Below are 22,717 nucleotides of genomic sequence, written 5' to 3'. Positions count from 1 at the left end.
TAGCATAATTGACCTTGCAAACTACAATCAAAAACTGACAACGGCATAATAAAAGATGCACTATTTGAATCCTCTGAAGTAATATTACTAGCTCTAGGTTTAAGGAAGTTCAGTACAACACCATTTTGAAGAGATTCATTTGTAAGGCCACCAATGGTGCAGAAGGACTTGAATAAAGCCTTTGTGAATGGGGGAAGGGATTGGGTCTCCAGAGTATGGGGAGGGCTTGCTATCTAAGGCAGCAGAAAAGAAAGTATCTAAGAGATTAAGGAAAATAAGATCCAATGAGAGATTTGTTTGGAGATGAGTGGTTATATTGAACTATATAGCTCTGATTTAATATATTCTTACAGATGTTGAGTTTCCTCTTTGATTTATTTTTTCAGTTGGAGAAGAAGTAGATGAATTAATTATATCTGGTTGCACCAGTAGGCATTCTTTTGAGATTTAATTATTTTAAACAATTTCTTCGGTCTATTTTTGGAAAGGTTCATTTGAGGATTCAGACAAGCTGCTTTAGCTGAGAGGATGAAGGAAATGTAGCTTTTCAATTTGAGGTTGAGCTTGGTAAGTGAGGTAAGAGTTTTCGTGACTCACAACAGCCTTTTAGAGCTTCTAGTACAGTGTCTTTTGAGGCTGAGACTTGATGAGAATTAAATGGAAGCCTTGGTTTTGTAAAAGGCTTTCTAGAGAGAGGAATTAAATCCTCAACAATAGCTATGATGTTTGAAAGAAGAGGTTAAAACTTACAAGAGACAGGTGGAAGGACAAAGGTAAAGATTATTTCTTTCTAGTAGTCATGACATCATGTCTGCTCTTATTTGGTTTGAGTGTGAATAGTAATGGTACAGGAACCTAAGAGAAAGGATTAAGGAAGTGGTCAGACCAGTTCAAGATGATAGGAATTGATCATCAAATGTGTCCCGTCAAATATTAAAGTCCCCCAAAAACATGGTGTCAAATGGGAGAAGGTTCTAGGTGTTGAGTTTTATATGGTCATTTAATAAAGAGTGGGTTTTCACAGCAGTGAGGTAAATAGCGACACGTCTCAGCTTCTTATTGTTTCGTAAAGCAGAGGTAATTCAAAAGAGAAAAAAGGAATTGAATCAACAAGTTAACAGGATGGATTACTTTAGTGGGTGATAGCAATACTGTCCTTGATATTTTTTGGCGATCCTCGCTAACAGTGACATAGGGCGTCATTACCATGGCGGGCAGACCGCCACCAACAGGACGTTGGTGGCGGTACACCTGACATACAGGCTATTGGCCTGACTCCGGATTACAATACTGACGGTCGGATCGTAGAGATCGGGGGAAAGATCGCTGCCTCTGACAAGATCCCATCGGAGCGGCTGTCAGAATCCTTTCAAACAGACTTTGGGGGCCCCATGCAAGAACCCCGTCCCCCATGGGCCTCTGCTAAGTGGAATGGGGAGCACATGTAGTGACTCCCCACACATCCATGCACCGTGTGCTAGGCACCGCATGGTACCATGTATGGATGTTCACAAGTGCCTTTTTCTACTGCGGCTTGTGCTGCAAACTCCGCTGTAGAAAAAGGCACAATCGTAATAGGTTGGGTGGGAGCGTTGATTCATTGTCGGACAGTCACTTGCCCAATACGAAGGCGGTCGGCAGTCCGACCGACCACCATCGTAATGAGGGCCAAAGTTTGGTGGGACGAGAAATTCTGTAAGGAGATGAGAGAATTGGTTGAGACTGTTTTTAATCAGGAAAAGAATACTGAGAATGGAGTGCAATGAATGTTGGCACAATTAGAATTGCAGATCTGGGGTTAATGAGTCCTCTAGCTAGTGGGGAGGAGAATTTAGGATCAAGGGAGATTTCGTTGGAAATATCAGTTGTGAAGAGATTCTCAGGATGTCTTCTGTAGGGTAAAAAAGGTTTCCCAGGGTGGGGGGTGACTGGAATAGCATGAGAAATAACAGCAAAGATAGAAGACGATTTGTAGTAGAGATGAAGAATGAGAGGGAGGCGGCTATAGTGAATATAAAACTTCAGCTCAGTTGTTTAAGCATTAAAAGACAATTTATGCCAGAAGTGTGTCTTGTCAATCATCGTATTTGACACTTTAATTTAACTAACAATAATATTAGAGGGGCAATAGTAGTTTGGTGATTTCCCATTGTTTACTTCACCAAATGAATGCAAGTGATAAGTACAATAAAATTGGGATATGCATTTGAAAGAGCAGTTTTAGACCAGAACATGGTTAAAAGAAAGGAACTGAAAGACAACCCTCAGATTAAGCAAACTATAGCAGGTCTTAGAAACGGGTGACGCATAACCCATCACAGACAAAGTGAAAATTCACAGCATGATGGTCACCAATAATTCATTATTTCTCTCAAACTGAATACTCCTGCTTCAAACCACCCCTTCTGAGAGCCCTACAACTTTTTGACTAACCCCAGGAAGCTGACTGTAGTCGACAACCACCCAGTAGCATTACATTACAGGCACCTCACCCGGCTAGAGTAGTCTGGGGTGAATGGCCACTGGTTGATCCACTGTCCACCATCTCTAGAATATCCTCAATTCCGTGTCACTCTCCAGTGCCATACTGATCTGACATTGGACTACTGCTTCCTTGTACCTTTTATTCATGTTTAGGTTTTGCCTGCACACCGCTTGCACTACGCTTGTGAAGTCTATTGTATTAAATATATCTTAAAAGGGACTTACATCCCGCCTTCACTTCTTTTCGGTCCTTTTACTTTCCACGTTACTTTACCTCGTTTCTATTGGTTGTAGGTATTCTATTTCCTGTTCTTCCATATCAGTTTCCCATCAACAAAGGACTCTGATCATTCACTTTGCGAGTTTTTTTTCCAAAGCGTTTGCCTGCACAGCACTTGTGCTCTCCAGTGTGCACCTTGCTGCACAGCACTTCATGTTTGTTCACCGTGGCTGCACTAGAATTAAAAGCGTTCATGAAACAAGGTGCTGCATGCTCCAATCGCAACAGCACTTATCAGTCCTCCCAGGGCAACGCACACCCACCAGTCCCCTTGGGGCCGAAGCAGGCGCCCACTCTAGTGCTAAAGCTACATCAGAGGCTGGCGCTTGCTTCAAAATGAAAACAGACTGTGTGACAACATAAATGCCAGTGAGTATATGCTGAGTGTTTTGACAGGCTTATTTGCCTTGCAACTTGTTCCACTGTGTGCGGCTATTTGGATTAACTGTTTGCCGTTCTCTGGTCGGCATTCTTTGAACTCTGCATTTCCATAGCTCGGTGAGCTTCTTTCTTTTTTTGTTTTTTTGCAGCACTATAATAAACATACATTTAATACTCGAGGATTAATTTCTTAATCATAATACAACACACATTCATGTAAATCAACAGGGGAGAGTAGCTCCCACCCAACAAAGAATCCCATATATCTTAACAGGAGGGCACAAATTCCTCTTCGTTTCAGGTATCCATCATAGTTCAAGTTCAAGTTCAGGAATTTGTATAGCGCACTACTCACCCAGAGGGTCTCAAGGCGCTTGAGGGAGGGTGGGTGCATTACTTGTCGAATAGCCAGGTTTTTAGTTGCTTTCTGAAGGAGAGGTGGTTCTGTGTAAGTCGGAGGTGAGTGGGGAGAGAATTCCAGGTTTTGGCCGCTAAGTAGGAGAAGGATCTTCCTCCCATGGTGGATCTGTGGATGCGCGGAATTGCGGCGAGGGCTTGATTGGATGATCGTAGTTGGCGGGTGGGTGTGTAGAAGGACAGTCATGTGTTGAGGCATTCGGGTCCTAGGTCGTAGAGGGCCTTGTGTGCGTGGGTGAGGAGACGGAACGTTATTCTCTTGTTGACGGGGAGCCAGTGGAGATCCTTCAGGTGACCGGAAATGTGAGCATGACGGGGAATGTTCAGTATGAGTCTGGCTGAGGCGTTTTGGATGCCTTGTAGTTTTTTCTGTAGTTTGGCTGTGGTCCCGGCCTAGAGGGTATTTCCATAATCCAGTCGGCTGGTGACCAGTGCGTGGGTGACTGTCTTTCTTTTTTCGGTGGGGATCCAGCTGAAGATTTTTTTGAGCATGCGTAGGATGTTGAAGCATGAAGATGAGACGGCGTTGACTTGTCTGGTCATCGAGAGGGAGGAGTCTAGGATGACGCCCAGGTTACGTGCGTGATCTGTAGGTATGGGTGCTGTACCCAGGGCCGGTGGCCACCATGAGTCGTCCCAGGCAGAGGGGGATGATCCTAAGATGAGGACTTCCGTTTTGTCCGAGTTAAGTTTTAAACGGCTATTCTTCATCCATTCTGTTACTTCTTTCATTCCTTCGTGTAGATTGGTTTTGGCAGTGTTTGGGTCTTTGGTGAGGGAGAGGATCAGCTGGGTGTCGTCTGCGTAAGAGATGATGTTGAGGTTGTGTTGGCGCGCGATGGATGCGAGGGGACTCGTGTATACGTTGAAGAGGGTGGGGCTGAGTGAAGATCCTTGTGGTACACCACAGATGACTTCGGTGGCCTCTGATTTGAATGGGGGGAGGTGGACTCTCTGGGTTCTTCCGGCGAGGAACGAGATGATCCAATCCAGAGCTTTTCCTTGTATTCCGACGTTGTTGAGGCGTTGTATGAGTGTGCTATGACATACTGTGTCGAGTGTGCTATGACATACTGTGTCGATAGTTCATTATCCAATATCCTTTTTTACAACAAAAAAACCAGAACAATGACCAATCACCTTGCTAAATTCATTCCTGATCTGCTATCATTCACAGCCATTGGTGAGCTTCTTCCTAATGCATGCTCCTGCACAAACACATTACAGCATGGCTGCTCGCTTCTCAATTTAACCGTTCCCACAATAAGTTGTATCCTGTTTGATTGCTGTGTAGTACTGTAATGCTTTGGTTGATTACCTTGTCTGCAGTGCTTTCACCCTTTCACTTTGACAGCCCCCTCACCCACTCCTTTCTGCGGCACTCCCATTCCTCTGCAGCCCTTGGACCCTTTGATTGAGGCAGCCCTCTCTCACTTTGCCCTGTCTGCAGACCTCTCGTCATTCCCTGTCTACAGTCTCTGCGTCTTCTCCTGACTTGGGGCCTCTATCCCTCTCCTGTCTGAAGGACTCACATTGTCAGCATTCCAGGCAGAACCCCACTCACCTGCTTCTGCCTAAAAACATACTGAAGCAAACCTCTCCTGCCTGCAGTCCTCTCAACATATCCAGTCTCTTACTCTCTCCAAGCCTCAGTGTTCCTGCAGCCTTCTCTCCTGTCCCATCTCCTGCCCCCATTTGTCTCCTCAGCAGTCCCCGCACGTCTTTACCCTCAGGAGTCTTCTGCCCCTCTGTCTGTATCTTTTCACTCTCTCCTGCCTTTAACCTTTTACTTATTTCCTGTATGTAGCCCTCTCTTCCTTTCCTGTCTGCAACCCTCTCGCCGCTCTCTTGTCTGCACCTTTCCTCTATCCCATCTACAACTGCTTCAGTTGAGTTCTTCAGCCCCTCTCCTCATTTAGTTCGTCTCACTTCTTCTGCTTAAGTCCTCCCATCGTTTCGCCTTTGTAGTCACTTTAGCCTCGCCTGTCTGCTGTCTTCACTTACTCTCCTGATTTCAGTACTCTCCCTCTCTTCTGACCACTGCCACCCTCTTCCTCTCTGATTAATCTTTCTCACTGCCTGGCTACTCTCTGTCTCTGTCACCATCCTATCTTCGGCATTCTTAACTACATACAGATGCTCTGTAAAACCAAAAAGGCTATTCAGGAGGAAAAACGTAAAGGTATGGGCAGAGGTGTCATCTCTTCCTGAACGTACATTATGATTGTATTCCTTTTCACAAACATTCTCTGTTATACATCTGGAAAGCTGCGACAGGTGCTGGTATCTGGGTGTACTACTGGGAATGGCATGTGACAAGGGGTTTACATTCCCCATGTGTGGAAGGAATTCTACGTACCGTACTTTTTTTATCCACTTTTTTTTCTGTAAGAGGAAACATTTTTCTCCACAAACTTGGGGGTGGTGTGATTTTACAAGAGGGAAAGAGGTTGGATCGAAGTTTAGAAATACCAGCAAATGTACATGTTTGGTACCCCCACTGGGCAACCCTCGAGTAGGATTTAACACTACGGCTTTCTCCGCACTTGAGAATCTTACAGTAAAAAAATCCTTCATGAATAGGCCCTATTGAAGCTTAGTTGCCTCGCTCAGCATTCCATTCTAGGTCTCACCTAAAACAGAACATGCTCTGTCTGTTGAAAGACATATTGTTATTTTACAGTGGGCTTGGGACCCGCCCATTTCTCACCACTGATTGGTAGTCTTCATTATCACTCTCATTTAATTGCTTCTTATTTGTTAGCTGTGTGTGCATTTCCTCCTTCTTCTCATGTTTGTCCCACCTCTGGAGCATGCACTCATAAATATTTTCTTCCACTGCTCCTTTTTAGGTCTCGTCTAGCGATGCAGCGCATGCGCTGAACACTTGGCGAGATCTATTGTCATCGATTTTTTGGTGGAAGGGGGACAGGAGATGTGCACGCGTACAGCAGGCGATGTGCACGTGTATGGCTCGCGTCGTTTGAGCACAATGCGCAAATGGCACGCTTTCACTTTCCTAGTTTGGATCTGATCAGACATGCGCACGGGCACAGAGAAGCCATCTCGGGCACAGAGAAGCCACCTCGGCTGAGCGGAATATTGCTGCGTTGTAAAGGATTATACAAACAGCTGTCGAGATGGTGCTGGAACGGGCACCAACCACCATCAGATTTTTGATTAGCTCTGAATGTCAGTGGCTGGCTGCAGCTTGTGCGGTTCATAACAATCTGTGCTAGTTCCTCAGCACGTTGATGCACTCATTTAGAAGTGTGAATGACGCGAGTTTCACTTTGGCACTTTCTCGTTGTGATACCTGTAGTATTGCGTTGGTGGCACACCACTTCCTGTCCTAGGCTGCGCATGAAGTGTGCTGGGCCAAGCGCAAGTGAGCTGTCTTTTGGAACTGAACTAGGAAAACTTAGACCTGTGGTCAGGAGCAGTTATAAATAGCAGTACATACCAGGCCTTAAACATGCGATTGATTTTTGTTCATGCTTTAGTTCTGCAGCTATTGCATGTTTTTTGCAGCTTGTTTGAAGCAGCAGTGTAGACAGGGTGACTTGCAAAGACAACTTAGAGTGGAAGTGCGCCTCTGGTTGCACATGCACGAATATGACGTGAACAACTACATTTTGAAGGACGGGGCAAATCACTGTTCTGTGAGTAGAGAACAATTAAAGTATACATTCGTTTAAGGCCTCTGAAAGGCATCCATTGTGAAATTTCGAGCCTCATGGAGTCTTTTTCTGTTCCCTTGTAGTGTGAGGTTTGCACTAAATCCTTTCTTCCCCAGTGTATGTGAGCATGGCACATTTTCAGGTCCATTTGAACTTTTTTGTGGATTCTCAGTTGTTCGAGTGGACAAATGTTGCTGAGTATGAGCGCCATGAAACCATTTGGTGACCGTGCGCGGTATAAAACTTTTTAACATAACATTAACATAGGAGCAAAGTTAAAACCCCGCCTTATAGGGTTGTGGTTTTGTCTTTCTAAAGCCTGCATTTGATGTTATGTGGCCTGTCCCCAATAATCCTGACAGTTAAAGGCCTAAAAGTTGTGCTTCTGTACTGTTGTTAAGTGGTTTATGGGGTCGCCGTTGCATAAGTTTCCCGAATCTGTTGGTTGGTCACGCATTTCCTCTTGGTAGAAAATCATGAATTAGACTTGTGATTGCTCAAGTTGAAATCTGCAGCCCTAACGTCAAACCATTATTTTGACCTATCTGTTTTTGGATATGATGTCTTAACCCCTTCCATGCTGATGACGAGCTCAGCTCGTCATCAGCGTTACCTACCGTGTGCTGATGACGAGCTGAGCTCGTCATGTAACGCGGTAATTCTAAAAATGCTGCATACCGCGGGAAAAACGGCCGCACGCATGCGGTTAATTTGCGATGGTTGGGCCTGGCATTTCTAAATCCTGCAGACGGGGGGGGGGGGCTCTGGTTGAATTTCTGTCTTATTTAATTCCCTCATGCAATCTATATTAAAGAGTTTTATTTTTTGTACAAAAAATGACCACAAATACAGGTATATGGAAAAGTGTATTGGGTAATTCGAAAGTCCAGTGTAATAAAACCCCCAGCTCAAGAATAAAGCAAACTATGACCTGACATTTTTCCCTTTGTCTTTATAAAAAACTCATACACCCACACACACTCCCTCTCTTAAATAAACCCTATAGTGGCCTTACATTTTCTGACCCCTTCCATATCTTATTCCCCAATGGTAATCCTATTTTAAAGCTAGTTTCTTCCCTATCTGCCCACAGCCGCCTCTACTGAGCTGTACTGTCTTCCATCCAACATTTTTCATCATTCCTAATTTCTTCAGAACATGCCCTAACAGCAGTAAGGTTTACCCCAAATAACTCAGACCTGTTCCATCAAAAAAGTCTGCAAATTTAGTCAGAAGTAACAACCAGAAAACCCAAGCCTTAAGCCCACAGTAGAAGAAAAACAATATTAGGCAGATGTTCGGGACTGAAATAAAAGACTAAAGCTTCCAGGTGTACAGGATTTCCCAAAAAGAGGCTGACCTGCATGCGAGGGAGCTTGCTATATGTCCCACTAAGCCCACCCTGAGGCCCCTAACATAGTCCCTTGCAAGTCCAAAAAGCTGGGTAGTGAAGATTTTACCTGACCTGCACTCCAACCAGGGATGCATGTTATCTCACATTCAGCCTAATGGTGAAATGTTGAGTCCTCTATATAACGTGCTTGGAGGGATCTCACTAGATAGCTTATCCATAGTATATATGGACCTAGAGCAGAAATGTTAATTGCTGTATATCGGGCCTTGGTGGGAACCTGCTAGGGTGCAGGTTGCTGCTTTTCACATACTCTTTGATGGGCCTCTCTGTCCACTGGAAGAGGGTAGCCTTCTCCTCCTCTGGTGTCTGATCATTTGATGTTGTGCTCACTTCGCTTATTTCACCTACACAAAATAATACAAACCCAAAGAGCACTTTACACTAACGTCTATATGCTCCTATGCCATTAGATTTCTTTCCCCAAGTAAACTTTGAACCTTAGTGAATACATCCCTGCTTTTCCTAGCTCTCCAAAGAACTTGGCTTGCTTCTTACCTGAAGACTTATCTTACTTTACTAATGTTCAGAGCATCAGTAAGCGTCCATTGTCTCCTCCTATCCTCACAAGGTTCAATCAAAGTGGTAACCTGCCAGCCTCAAAGCAAAAGGGAGCTTTGAGAAGTTACAAGAAGAAACAGAGAAATTCTTAATTTGGGTATCAAAATTCTACTCGTGCATCCTCTGACATAATTATTATATGTATACTGAGGGGAACCCAAAAGAACATTATTCATCTCCACTCTCCCTTGAGGCCCACGTGCTGAAATGGAACTTTTTAAAATCATAATGATTTGAACATTGATAGTGACTTGTCTTAAATGCTGTTTCTTCTCAAAGTTTGTGACAAACTCTGTGTTTTAAAAGGCCAGTTCTATCAACTGAAGAGGTCCTTTAATCTGTGTATTATATCATCTGTTACCTGGAGGCTCTAGGCTCTTAATCAGAATCCTCTGCATTTCAGCACCTTTCATGGAACAACAAACTTGCCAGTGCTTGCTTGCTGGTACCAGTGCGTGTTTGCAACTGCCGAGAGGAAGGCCGAACTTCACATACGCCCTCTAATTAATACGGGCTTTGGTAGTGAGCTTCGCTGAGAAATCGCTTTAACTGGAGCTGAGAGAAGAGAAACAAGCATTTGCAATGCAATAGGTCTTGCATTTACGCGAGTTTGAGCTATTGACATTGCAAATAATAATGCCTTTTATTTTTGTTTTTTAAACATAAATAAAAGGCATTGTTATTTTCAATGCCAGTAGCTGAAACTCTCGTAACTGCGAGACCTATTGCATTGCAAATGCTCATTAGGTTTTGCCTGCACAGCACCACATCTCACGTAGAGAAGCTGCAAGGACATATTGACAGACTGCTTTTCTTTTGATTTCTAGGCCAGTGGTGCGATGGAATTCAGAACTTCGCATCTCCATTCAATCCCCTTTATAATCCAGACAGTGGATATAAATATGGCTTTCACAACATCACCCAAAGGTACATGATCGCTTTATATAACCACCAGCTACTGCACAATATATTGCACTTCTAAAAACAACAAGTAATACGATTTTTACAAAGTTTCTTTAACTTATATTACGCAACTGCTCGCCAACTTGAAACTTCCCCCCAAAAAATATTATCAATCACATAGGCGAAACCTAATGTATTTACCAATTAGTACCAGGACTGTGGAGGGGGCCAATTGGCGCCCTCCTGGCTGTTGTAGGTACAATTATGTTGTATCGCTTAGACAATATATGGTGTAATAATACTAGTAGGATTTAGGTCACAATAAACTCTGTAACAAATCAGAATCAATTAAAAGAATTTAAGAAAAGCAAAGGAGGCTTTTTAGTAGGCTTTAAAGTTCAGAACTGTATTATGAAATTCTACTTTTAAAATCATAACTATCCACAATTCTCACATTTTGTACAAAAAAACATTGCATGGCTAGCTTAACATATAAAAAAGTACCCTTTCACCGTCATTAAAAAAGGGTGGGTTACAATTGAGGCGTTTAAAAGATTTACCTTACATAATCTTAAGATTTCCATTATACATCTGTCTTGGGCACCTTTTTCGATTACCTCCAATGTCTATCTTTGCACAAGTAAAGCAGTGCATATTTTTTAGAACACAATATTAACTAATTTGTACCATTCACAAAATATACATATTTGGGGTATGTATGATCTTGTGATTTATCAATTTGATGTGAACTAGTGTATTTACAGTTTAGCTATGAGAGAATATTGCTCGTCAAAACGTTTTGAATCAATTGTTGCTGATTTTTGCAATGTTATATGGAATCTGGAGGTTGTTAAGCTAGTTATGACTCGTATTGAACTTTATTGATAATTATGCAATAATCACCAAAAATGAAATACTCAGCTATCAATTAAAACCGAACATGTTTCATTTGATTAGTCATATGGTACAAAGGGAGGAACACTTTTCCCTAGGGTACCTACCACATGATTTCAAATAAAGCGTTCACAATAATTTAGAGCCGTTTTTGTAGTGGAATGTCAGTGGGGCTGACTTACAGAGGGACGTACAACTCGTAAAGTTTTGAGTGCAGAGTCCGCACTCGTGGTGGAGTCTCCACACTCGGGCGGAGTCACTACACTTGTGGTGGAATCTCCACACTTGGGGTGGAGTTTCCCCACTTGGGATGGAATCTTCACACTACAAGTCGTAAGTCCTTTTGTGAATCAGGCATAGAGTTTATACTAACCATCTTTCGCTTCCTATTTTTTTTTAAACCAGGTAATATTGAGCTGTTTAGTCAGCAAGGACGCATTCTTAATGCTATGTCGTTGGTGAAACTTTGTATTCAGTTTTGTTTTTGATTTGTGTTTATGTCTGATACAGAGAACGTGCTGAAGGACAATAAATGAATATAAAGTCTTAAAATGAAAGGAATGTTCTGGCAAATTTCTTTAACAATAACTTACATTGATGTTCTACTTACTGCCACAGATTTGCTATTTCGGAATTTTGATAGTAAGAAATGTTATTATTATTCAATAATGCACAGTTTATCTTCCTCAGAACGATGAAATGCTGATTCAGACTAGCTAGGTTTTCAGCTCCAGGTTCGAAAACTGACTTTGATACAACTTAATGAGGCTGTGTTGGTCCAATTGATTTAAATTATTTGGTTGGGTGGGTGACTTAATGAAAAATATGTAGTCTTTGAGAAAACAAAGCCACCCTAGGCCTCCAGCATATGTAAACTCAAATCTGAATGAGACTTAAATCTATTCTTTCTCACACGAGCTAATTCTTAACAATCTAAACAAAAAAGCACCAGTAAAAATTTTATTACATTAGAATGTGCAAAGCAAGTGGTCTAGGAAAAGTAAAGTTCCTAAAAAAATAATCATTGGTACAGTGTCCCTCAGTATTCAAATGTAGGACAACGGACTATCACTTGGCAGCAGAGGAACATGAGTAGTCGGAGAAGAAAAAGAAAAGAAAAGAAGGATAAGGAAATGAAAAGTGGATTGACTGCCAAACTTGAGAGCAGAACATTTGGGCACTGGGGGGAACACATCATAAGGGGCTCTGACAATACTTGGGGTTGGCGGTGGCCAAGCGGCTGGTCACCCGTCGCTGGAAGTCAACTGATCCCCCTCCACTCACAGCCTGGGTTCACTCGATGTTATATTGAGATAAAGCAGAGGCGACTTTATTGCTAAGAGAGGACACGCTGGCACTCCGCAAGTATCCCATCTCGGCGGCATGGGGAGTGATGCTGACGGCATTACAAGTTGCTTCGACTCCAGAAGACTCTTCTATTGCATCCAACTCTGATCAGGTTAATTCACATACTGGGCATGGTGATCCCACTCATTAAAGAGTTTTTCACTTAGTGCATTTCTTTACTTCGGATGATATAGTTCCTTGAAATGTGCCATCGCGTTTGATATGTCTGGGACTGAGTGTGGGTTGCTGTGGCCTTAATAAACGGATCGTTCCTATGCATTTAGGCCCCCCTTCCTTCCTTCCTTTATTACCCTTACTGGTTTTCTCAGTTGATTTTTCTGAGTGGTTTTATATAGTTTTATTATATGAATCTGTTTACTTACATAATGGTCATGACTTTATGGCTCAGCCGAAAGATGCAGCGAGAAATGTACAGTTCTCATGTTGTGGAGAACTATTTGTGCTCTTGCATGGTGCTTAGATATTGCATTAATGACAGGCTGTAATGGCTGATATACAATGTTGGAGGTACGAAGTATAATCACTAAGTATCTGTATACTCCTGAGACACGTTACTCACGCTGATGCTTTTTTCTATCGTTGTAAGGATTTTATGTACTTCTTATTGATATGAACTGTCGTTCCAACTGGTACTCGTTGCTTTTATACTTGTTTCTATCATGTTTTCTTATGTGTAAAAAATCTCAATAAACAGATTAAAGAACAAAATTAGGAGCTCTGACAATGGGATTCTTGTGTCACTGTGGGGACTGGGTGAAATGGATGACTGGGCATAACGCGAGTTATGCCGTTGCAAGTAAAGGATGGTTGGCTGGGGAGGGGTGCGGAAAGCTGTGGTAGTGCAGTGCTGGTGCGCTGTGGTTCAGTGGAGGTAGTGAGCTGGACATGTATGAAGATTGATAAGCTTTGGGGTATGGAAGGTGGAATGGGTGAGTGGGTAAAAGAGTAACTAGTGAAGCATCCAAACATGGAGCTAGGTAGGATCTGTATAAATATGTATCAGTGAGAAAGAGAACTATCCATCCTAAGGGCAGAGAGAGGGCGGAGGGTGGGGTGCAGGGTAGTTGAGAGTCATGGTCTCTGGGAAGCTAGCGAACTAAGAAAGAGACTTCTAGAAGCAGAGAGGTGGGGAGTCTAGAGCTGTGAACATGCAGTGCAATGGTGTTCCTACTGATCTTCGAGGTTTTTTTTATAGGTTTGCTTTTTACCGTCTTTGTATTCTGATTACTACAACCCAACCACAACAATATCTGCTAAAATGGTGTTGCTTTCAGTTTCGGGACAGTCCTGTTGACATGAGACTTACATCACACTCTTGTGGGCCCTTACGCTGATATACAGGATGTCAACTATTTTGTGCTATATATCATCACTATAATTCTAGAATAGAACGCCATCTGTCTCTTAATGCTTGGCTTTGCGTGCCTTATAAAATACAAGCAGCCCTGTACTGATCGATCTTTATCTAAATGTATGTCCAGCAGGACTTCGAACCAGGATTGCAGACAACATTTATCTGATTTAACTCTAAATGATAGCAGAGTTGGTATCCTGCTCAAGAGCACTTCTTCGAAGTCTCGAAGTGCTCAAGTCAAAACTTAAAGGATGGAGGTTCCAGGAGTCCACTGGAAAAAAATGATTTGATTGCTTAGATGGAGGACTAGAAGGACATGGAACCAATATTGAATCTTGTGGTAACCCCACTGTGTTTTTTTTGCATGCGTCTGAACAGTGGCAGACCCTCAGCTATGGCGGAGGAGGGTCAACCCACTGCTTTTAAGCAGTGCAAAGTACGAAACATAAAATGATTATAATTTTGAGTTATTATCATTTTATGTTTCGTGCTGCTTTGTGGGCAGGCGGGTGGGTGGGTTGCTCTGCTCTCAGAGCAGGGCAGGAGAGGAGTGATTTGCCCACTCCTAAGTGGGCAATGACTGTTTGGTGGCCCTCTTGGGCTGCCCAACCCAGTCATGCGCACTTTCCCTGTTCTCAGGGCGCTCAGACCAATCACAACGCCGCAATGATTGGTCAGGGGAGCCTGGTTGCTTAGCAACTGGTCAGTGGGGCCTGGCTGTGCTTCCTGTTCCAAAACAAGGACAGCAGGAGCACAAACGCAGGACCCGGCAGCAAGGTCAGTTTATTTTTTTTAAAATTGCGTACCCCAATCCCCCCGCGCGACTCCCCCCTCCTGCGACACCCTTCCTGCCCTGCCACCTGCGAGCCATGCTGGCCACCACTGCGTCTGAATTTGTTTGAACAAGACCTGTAGATTTTAAAAAATATATTTAGGAAGTACTGCACTATCCTTGTAAAACCAACATAGAAGATTAGCAACTAACCTAGGATATTTGAGTACTCAAGCACTGAGAGCTCTGGTGAATATTGCTCATCATCTGTGGCCCTCTGCTGTTCACTTTGACACTTTTAATATCTTTCTTATTCCTGCTAGAAGATGGTTAGAGAATTCTTATTCCAAAAAAACCTTTATTAGTTATCACATAGTTACTATATTTTTGTTAATTTTAATATAAATCGCAAGGCTTTCCAAGTTCTTTTTTCTTTCGCTGTATAGTTGTTAACTGTGTGAGTTATGTCACATACCTCATATCTTTTTCTGAAGGTTTGTTTACTGCTCAAGCCAAGTTACCAGAGGTAAACCTAGTATACCTTTAAGGAAAATGGGTTTATCCCTATGGGTCCATATATGTAGGCAGTGTAGGAACTCAGTCACAGATTTCATCCAAAAAGACGGATGTCTCTCACTTAAAACAAGATTTAAAAGAACTTTTGTTCTATTAACGGTTGAGTGGGTGATACACCAACTAAGGCCATGTTTTATAAATTAACTGATTCATTCATATGGCACAAGCTGGTGTGCGCTGTGATGGTCACCCGTTACTCTAGGAAACACTGATCTTGAACTTTTGCTGTAGTATTGAAAAACTGTGGCATTGAACAAACAATTCATATAAATTAAGTATCTTTTTCTGCTCTGTACCAAACACAGATTATGCTTTTATTTATTGACTACTTATTGTGATTTTTATGCATATGTGCTTAGGCTGGATTTTTATAACCAACCTATAAGTGTTAGAAATACTTTTTATAAATTAATCCTTCAGAAATTCTTCATATACTCTAGAGATTAAAACCCTCATATACTCTATAGATTAAACCCCACACTCCTTAGAAATTGCTTTGTAGATCTATTGTGTATTTACTCTGTTCAGGGACAGAGGTCTCGCTTACTGCTCCGACGTGAAAAACTCAAATTATCTGAAAAGCTGTGGAAGAGGAAGGTATCTGAGGGTCAAATTGTCTCCGAGAAGGAGACTCCATGACCCTAGGAGCCCCCAACACTCTCATGCCCATGCCAGCTAGCAACTTGGTATTGGAAGGAGTTTCCCTTCCCAGTGGCTTGAAGAGGGACATGCTATAGAAGATCAATTGCATCGGGTCCTTGAAGAGCATGATTCACAGTGACCTGTAGTCAATGAGGGACAATGTGCATTGACTTAGGAAAGAAAATGTATAGGGATTTGTTAAGCATGAAACTACCCAAAAGAGTGTCCCGGCGCTATGTGGAGTGTAAGGGAATAATGAGGACATTTTTATAGGCTACTCAGCGAAAAGCCAGGTTTTTAGTTTTTTCCTTAAAAACCTGCCTTCCTCCATTTGGTGAAACTCAAAGGGGAGCTTGTTTCAACCCACAAGTCCCAGAAGAGTGAAGGACCACCCTGCAGCTTTGAGCGACGGACCCTTGAAACGGTGGCCAGATAGTTATTTGAGGAGCGCAGGTTTCTCTTAGGTTTATAGGGGGAAATCCTGGAGGACAAATAGCCAGACACAAAATGATGTAGCGCTCTATGCATCAAGAGATGGGTTTTAAATAGAATACGCGTATTCAGCAGCATTATGTGCAGCATTGCTAAAGTGAAAGAAAAAAGCCTTGGACACGGCTGCCTACGCCATTTTGTAGGCACCTGCATGCTGGTGCAGAGTGACACATTCTTTTTTCTTTTTAGTTACTTATCCCAGTTGGATTAGTAACTACAAATAAAATAAAACGTGCAAAAGCATTTTTGTAAGTGGGCTAGGGCAGCGGAAGCAGCCAGAGGGAGGATTAGGGGAATGGTAAAACAACCTGGGGAAATTTTGGGGGAAAGGCAGAGCAACATGGAGGAAAGTAGGTGTCAGGCCAAAGCTACATGGGATGGGATGAGAAAGCAACGGATGTAGGGCGGTAGAGCACGCAAAGGCAATAGAGGGAGGGTGGGACCATAAGCAACACAGGAGTTGGGGCACAGAGTGTGAAGAAAGCAATGGGAAAACGCAGTTGGGCAAGAGCAAGAAGGAGGAGGGTCGGAAAAAGCAGCCATTCAACAGAGAACAACATGGAAACAGGTGGAGGGACCTACATGAGGGAGACAGGTTGAAAACACACCTAATCTAGTAGAGTGCTTCACACAAAAGAAAACAAGCATTGGAAATGCAATAGGTCTCGCAGCATTAGAGTTAGTGCTTTTAGAATTGTTTATGGGTTTTTTTGTAAATCTTTAGCATTTTTGTTTCCTGTAGCCAATGCTAAAGAATTACAAAAAAAAAAGCCATAAACATTTCTAAAAGCTCTAACTCAAATGCTCCGAGACCTATTGCACTGTGTGAGGGTGAGGGGTTGAGGGTGGGTGAGGGTGAGGGTGGGTGAGGGTGAGTGAGGGTGAGTGAGTGGTTGCGGGTGAGTGAGGGTGAGGGGTTGAGGGTGAGTGAGAGTGAGGGTGAGTGAGGGTGAGGGTGGGTGAGGGTGAGTGAGGGGTTGATGTTGAGGGTGAGGGGTTGAGGGTGAGTGAGGGTGAGTGAGGGGTTGAGGGTGAGTGAGGGTGAGGGTGAGTTAGGGTGAGGGGTTGAGGGTGAGTTAGGGTGAGGGGTTGAGGGTGCAGAGGGATATTTGTAAGAGAATGGATCATACTACACCGTGGCTAATTGGGGAAACTCAGATGCCCTGTGAGTATAGATAGTCCAGAGTAAGAGTGTTAGCAAGATAGTATCCTCATTTACAAAAGGTTCCCAGAGGTAAACGTCACCAAAATGACATACAGTATTATCTAGGTATGTTGTTCAATGATCGGTGATATTTAAAACAAAACTGTAAGGTTCTGGTACCACAGTGTATGTCTTTCTTTAGAACCGATCCCTCCTGTATCCAGGGTAAGTTGAAGTATTATTTGGCCCCTGTGCCTACAAAGTAGAGTTACAAGATATTAGAGGTTAAAAACTCCTTGTCCAGACTGAAAGCCCCCCCAGGAAACTAAGAGGGACTTCGAAATGTTTGTTAAAGACATGCTCTCGAATCAATATCCTCTAAAAAAAGCGAGTTGCATTTGCCTCCCCCAGTGATATTGCCCCACATGGCTTACAATGAAAACTTTAATATGGGTCCATAGCAGTAACAATGGGTGACTAACCCAATTAAAGAAAACCCCTCTATAGCGCGTGTTAGTATCTGCGCCAGCAGTGCATCTAGATATCTTTAAACGTAGAGCCACCGTTAGTGCCAGTTTATTAGAAACAACAGCTCAAAGAAAGGTCGTGTGTATGGCTAAAAAGTTCAATCATGTTATGTCCCTTACTGTATTAAATAGTATCGGGACATACTTACACAACACTTTAGAAGAATGCCCAGAGTGTCGTATACTAGTGTCTGCACTCGCCTGGTAGATTCGGCAACATCCGCCGATGTCAGTCTCGAACAGACTGCGGGCAGGGGAGGGGGCGGAGCGGGGAGAGGGAACAGACGGAGGGAAGGCCAGATAAGGGGAGGGGGGAGGAGAGTAGGAGGAGGAGAGTAGGGGAGGCACGGCCTAGCGGCCGTGCAATCAAGAAGTGAGGGGGCGGGAGAGTAGGCAAGGCAGGCGGCTGGGGGGAGGGGGGAGGAGAAATGCGGGTCCATAGCAGTAACAATGGGTGACTAACCCAATTAAAGAAAACCCCTCTATAGCGCGTGTTAGTATCTGCGCCAGCAGTGCATCTAGATATCTTTAAACGTAGAGCCACCGTTAGTGCCAGTTTATTAGAAACAACAGCTCAAAGAAAGGTCGTGTGTATGGCTAAAAAGTTCAATCATGTTATGTCCCTTACTGTATTAAATAGTATCGGGACATACTTACACAACACTTTAGAAGAATGCCCAGAGTGTCGTATACTAGTGTCTGCACTCGCCTGGTAGATTCGGCAACATCCGCCGATGTCAGTCTCGAACAGACTGCGGGCAGGGGAGGGGGCGGAGCGGGGAGAGGGAACAGACGGAGGGAAGGCCAGATAAGGGGAGGGGGGAGGAGAGTAGGAGGAGGAGAGTAGGGGAGGCACGGCCTAGCGGCCGTGCAATCAAGAAGTGAGGGGGCGGGAGAGTAGGCAAGGCAGGCGGCTGGGGGGAGGGAGGGGGAGAAATGCGGGTCCATAGCAGTAACAATGGGTGACTAACCCAATTAAAGAAAACCCCTCTATAGCGCGTGTTAGTATCTGCGCCAGCAGTGCATCTAGATATCTTTAAACGTAGAGCCACCGTTAGTGCCAGTTTATTAGAAACAACAGCTCAAAGAAAGGTCGTGTGTATGGCTAAAAAGTTCAATCATGTTATGTCCCTTACTGTATTAAATAGTATCGGGACATACTTACACAACACTTTAGAAGAATGCCCAGAGTGTCGTATACTAGTGTCTGCACTCGCCTGGTAGATTCGGCAACATCCGCCGATGTCAGTCTCGAACAGACTGCGGGCAGGGGAGGGGGCGGAGCGGGGAGAGGGAACAGACGGAGGGAAGGCCAGATAAGGGGAGGGGGGAGGAGAGTAGGAGGAGGAGAGTAGGGGAGGCACGGCCTAGCGGCCGTGCAATCAAGAAGTGAGGGGGCGGGAGAGTAGGCAAGGCAGGCGGCTGGGGGGAGGGGGGAGGAGAAATGCGGGTCCATAGCAGTAACAATGGGTGACTAACCCAATTAAAGAAAACCCCTCTATAGCGCGTGTTAGTATCTGCGCCAGCAGTGCATCTAGATATCTTTAAACGTAGAGCCACCGTTAGTGCCAGTTTATTAGAAACAACAGCTCAAAGAAAGGTCGTGTGTATGGCTAAAAAGTTCAATCATGTTATGTCCCTTACTGTATTAAATAGTATCGGGACATACTTACACAACACTTTAGAAGAATGCCCAGAGTGTCATATACTAGTGTCTGCACTCGCCTGGTAGATTCGGCAACATCCGCCGATGTCAGTCTCGAACAGACTGCGGGCAGGGGAGGGGGCGGAGCGGGGAGAGGGAACAGACGGAGGGAAGGCCAGATAAGGGGAGGGGGGAGGAGAGTAGGAGGAGGAGAGTAGGGGAGGCACGGCCTAGCGGCCGTGCAATCAAGAAGTGAGGGGGCGGGAGAGTAGGCAAGGCAGGCGGCTGGGGGGAGGGGGGAGGAGAAATGCGACGCGACATGGCAGGCAGAGAAAATGGGGAGGGGGCGGATCCGGAGGTGCGTCGTGACACTCGTGAGGGGGAGTGGAGAAGGAGGGGGGAGTAGAGTAGGGGAGGCACGGCCTAACGGCCGTGCAATCAAAAAGTGAGGAGGCGGAGCTGGGGGAGGCTGTGACAGAGAGAGCAGGCAATGCAGGCGGCTGGGGGCTTGTGCACGCGCTTTGAAGCTCATTGCGCATGCGCATTGACCTTCAATTTCTCGTGCACTGCAAGGAATCGCCACGATTCCTTGCAAGTTGGATAAAGAGTGGATAAGCCCCCATAGTCTCGCAAGCTCGATGCGCATGCGCATCGACAGGCGAGACCTAAAAAGGAGTGCTTGAAAAGCCATCAGTCGAAGTAGTGAGGTCAGCCAATCAAAGAGGTTCTAAAGGGGCAATGCTCCATGGGAGGGACAAGCATTACTTTGACAAGCAAGGACACGAATAAGAAGCAACCAAATGAGAGTGACAATGAAAGTCAACCAATGGTAAGCAATGAATGTGCTCCAAACCCTTCTATGTTCTCAGAAAGCAACAATGTGCCTCGCAATAGACAGGCATGCACTGTCTAATAGGCTCTACCTAAAAACTATATGCAGCAACTTACAAGAGGCATGTGTTCTGTTAGTATACTACGGTAAACCCAAGTTTGCTTACAGGATTTATTTTTAAGCCATTTGCCCATACAATAACAGAGATAAAAAAACATGATTAAAGTAGATTTTCAAGCTCTACTGGTAATGATAGTACACATAGTTTACAAACTCTTATGAAAAATGCAGGCGAGAACAACAACTATGCATTCGAAAAGTCAAGTAAGTGTGATGTGTGTTGATGAAAATCATTTGAGCGCACGCAATGTTTTCTCGACCGCACGAACCTAACAGATTCCATTATACCACTGGAAATATCATGCCTAGAAGCACGAGTTTCAAGCTGGGAATTTTAAGGCTGCTCAGTGTTTTAAAGACAACGTACCTGTTAATAAATTGGCTTTTAAAGTTCATTACTGCAAAGGTATACAGAATAGTAAACTAAGTAAAACATGTTGTCTTTTCCTTGCTGTTTCACGCTGGCATCGCCTGTTCTGTTCCCTCCAAAGAGATCCGTGCTCCTCAAATAATAATAATAATAAAATAGGTACTTTTCCGTAGCGTTTCAGGAAGAAAATCCCCTGCTTCTCGGCGTTTCTGTTACAGAAGCTACAGTGAGTTCCCCACCTCAGCGCCTCACAATGGTTTCTCCCTCGCTTCAAATCCGTGCGCGCGCCCCTTCCACAGCGCCCGGTCGCCGCCTTTTCCCGCTCCCCACAGTCAGCCTACCTGTTTTATACACGATGATGTGCGTCTGCAGCTTTTGTTTTTGTTTTTTGCAGAGGTACTCCTCTTCAAGCTGGGTTATATCCATGATGCTCAGCTTCCTGGTGCTGTCAGCAGCAGACTCTTCCGTCGGAGAGTGACTCACCGACAGAACGTGTCCCATGCACTTGCAGGCTTTCACCATCTGCTCCCACAAGGCACGCAGAGGCAGACAGCAGCAAGACACCATCTCCGCCCCCCGCTTGTTTACGATGTGCAAATAAAGTTAAGAACATTCAGGAACAATCTGAGCGAAGTAAGTTTTCCCGCCGGGCACACACTGCTTGCCCTGAACGTCTCTCGGTGTTCCGTGCCCCCGGGGTTGTTCTCTTGCGAGCGTCAGGCTTCCTTCAAAACCGTATCAGACTGGCCCGAGCTTCCTACTTCAGAAACAATGATAAGTACCATTCGGGGACTGCTGTTGACATAGGGCTGAACACACAACTCTTCGCCAGGTAAATGCAGCGAAATATAAACCGGCCTTGCATGCGGAAAGGAACACACACAATGGGTGCGTTTCAGTTTTCACGTTTCATTGCAAAGCTGACATTAACCCAAAAAGCTACAGTGACCTAAAGCAAGCACAGAGAAAGTCGATAGGTCTGGCCTTTTTCAGTGAAAGTGTCTTGCTGATTTCTGTTGTGTGTGGTTTTGTAAATAGTTGTATGAATGAATGGGTGAAGGAGTTGGGTTTATGGATTATTAAGAGTGTAGATGGATGAACGCTTCACTGAGAGGATGCGGGGATGGTTGATAGAGGGAATGAGTTGTTGAGAATTTGCATAGATGGATGAGTGAGTGCATAGGTAAACCGGTGGATGAGTGAGAGCATCGATGTATGAACAGGTGAATGAATGTATGAGGGGTACTTTTGAGATTTCCTGATCCTGCCATATCCCAGGAAGTGCTTTCTCGCCTTTGTTTTCTACTCCAAGTAGGTATGCCAAAGAAGAAAACCAGGCCCACCATGGCTGCTGCCAAATGTGTCTGCGGGCAAAAAGGATTACATTTGGCACATGTAAGCAGACACACAGGCAAAGTGCTAAGCAAGTGAATAGAAGGCTTCGAGAAATCAACAGTAAATGTCTTGAAGGCCATCACTATTAGAAACATAGCCTCTAGAAGAACAGTTCCAGGGTCGGATTGTTAAAGCGGACACTCGGGTAATGGGCTTGTGTCTGAGATGCAGCTCTGGACCACTTTCTTGGGCAGCGTGATGGCCTATTTGGACTGTGTCTGCTGTGATGCTCAAATGCCGCCAGTAGCCCAGTGGCGGCCTGAGCTTCCTTTCCAGAGGTAGATAGGCTTCTATTACCTCCCTTTTTCCAACGGAGGGAGTAGTCATTTCCAGTTTCTCGCTGGGCCAGCCCAATAATGTATGCAGATTGAGCAGGGAAATGGGGCCTGAGTAGAAATTGCCTCGCTTATATTTAGGTGAACTAATCTGTGCACAAAGAGTCCTAGTAACATTGGCATTTTTTAATGTC

General features: G+C 44.3%; 1 protein-coding gene across 1 annotated transcript in view; it reads right to left on the bottom strand.

The window, feature by feature from the left end:
• The window catches only part of C10H9orf152 (chromosome 10 C9orf152 homolog), a 231,624-nt gene extending 210,051 nt beyond the window's left edge, over positions 1–21,573 (bottom strand). The window contains 1 exon segment of the mRNA XM_078663211.1: positions 21,195–21,573. Coding sequence (XP_078519337.1) covers positions 21,195–21,420 — 226 coding nt within the window. The 5' untranslated portion in view covers positions 21,421–21,573.
• Between the last annotated feature and the right edge of the window lie 1,144 nt (positions 21,574–22,717).

This window comes from Lissotriton helveticus, chromosome 10, assembly GCF_964261635.1.
Source record: "Lissotriton helveticus chromosome 10, aLisHel1.1, whole genome shotgun sequence".
NCBI lineage: Eukaryota > Metazoa > Chordata > Amphibia > Caudata > Salamandridae > Lissotriton > Lissotriton helveticus.
The sequence above is the reverse complement of the archived record's forward strand: the minus strand, read 5'-3'. Positions and strand labels throughout refer to the sequence as shown.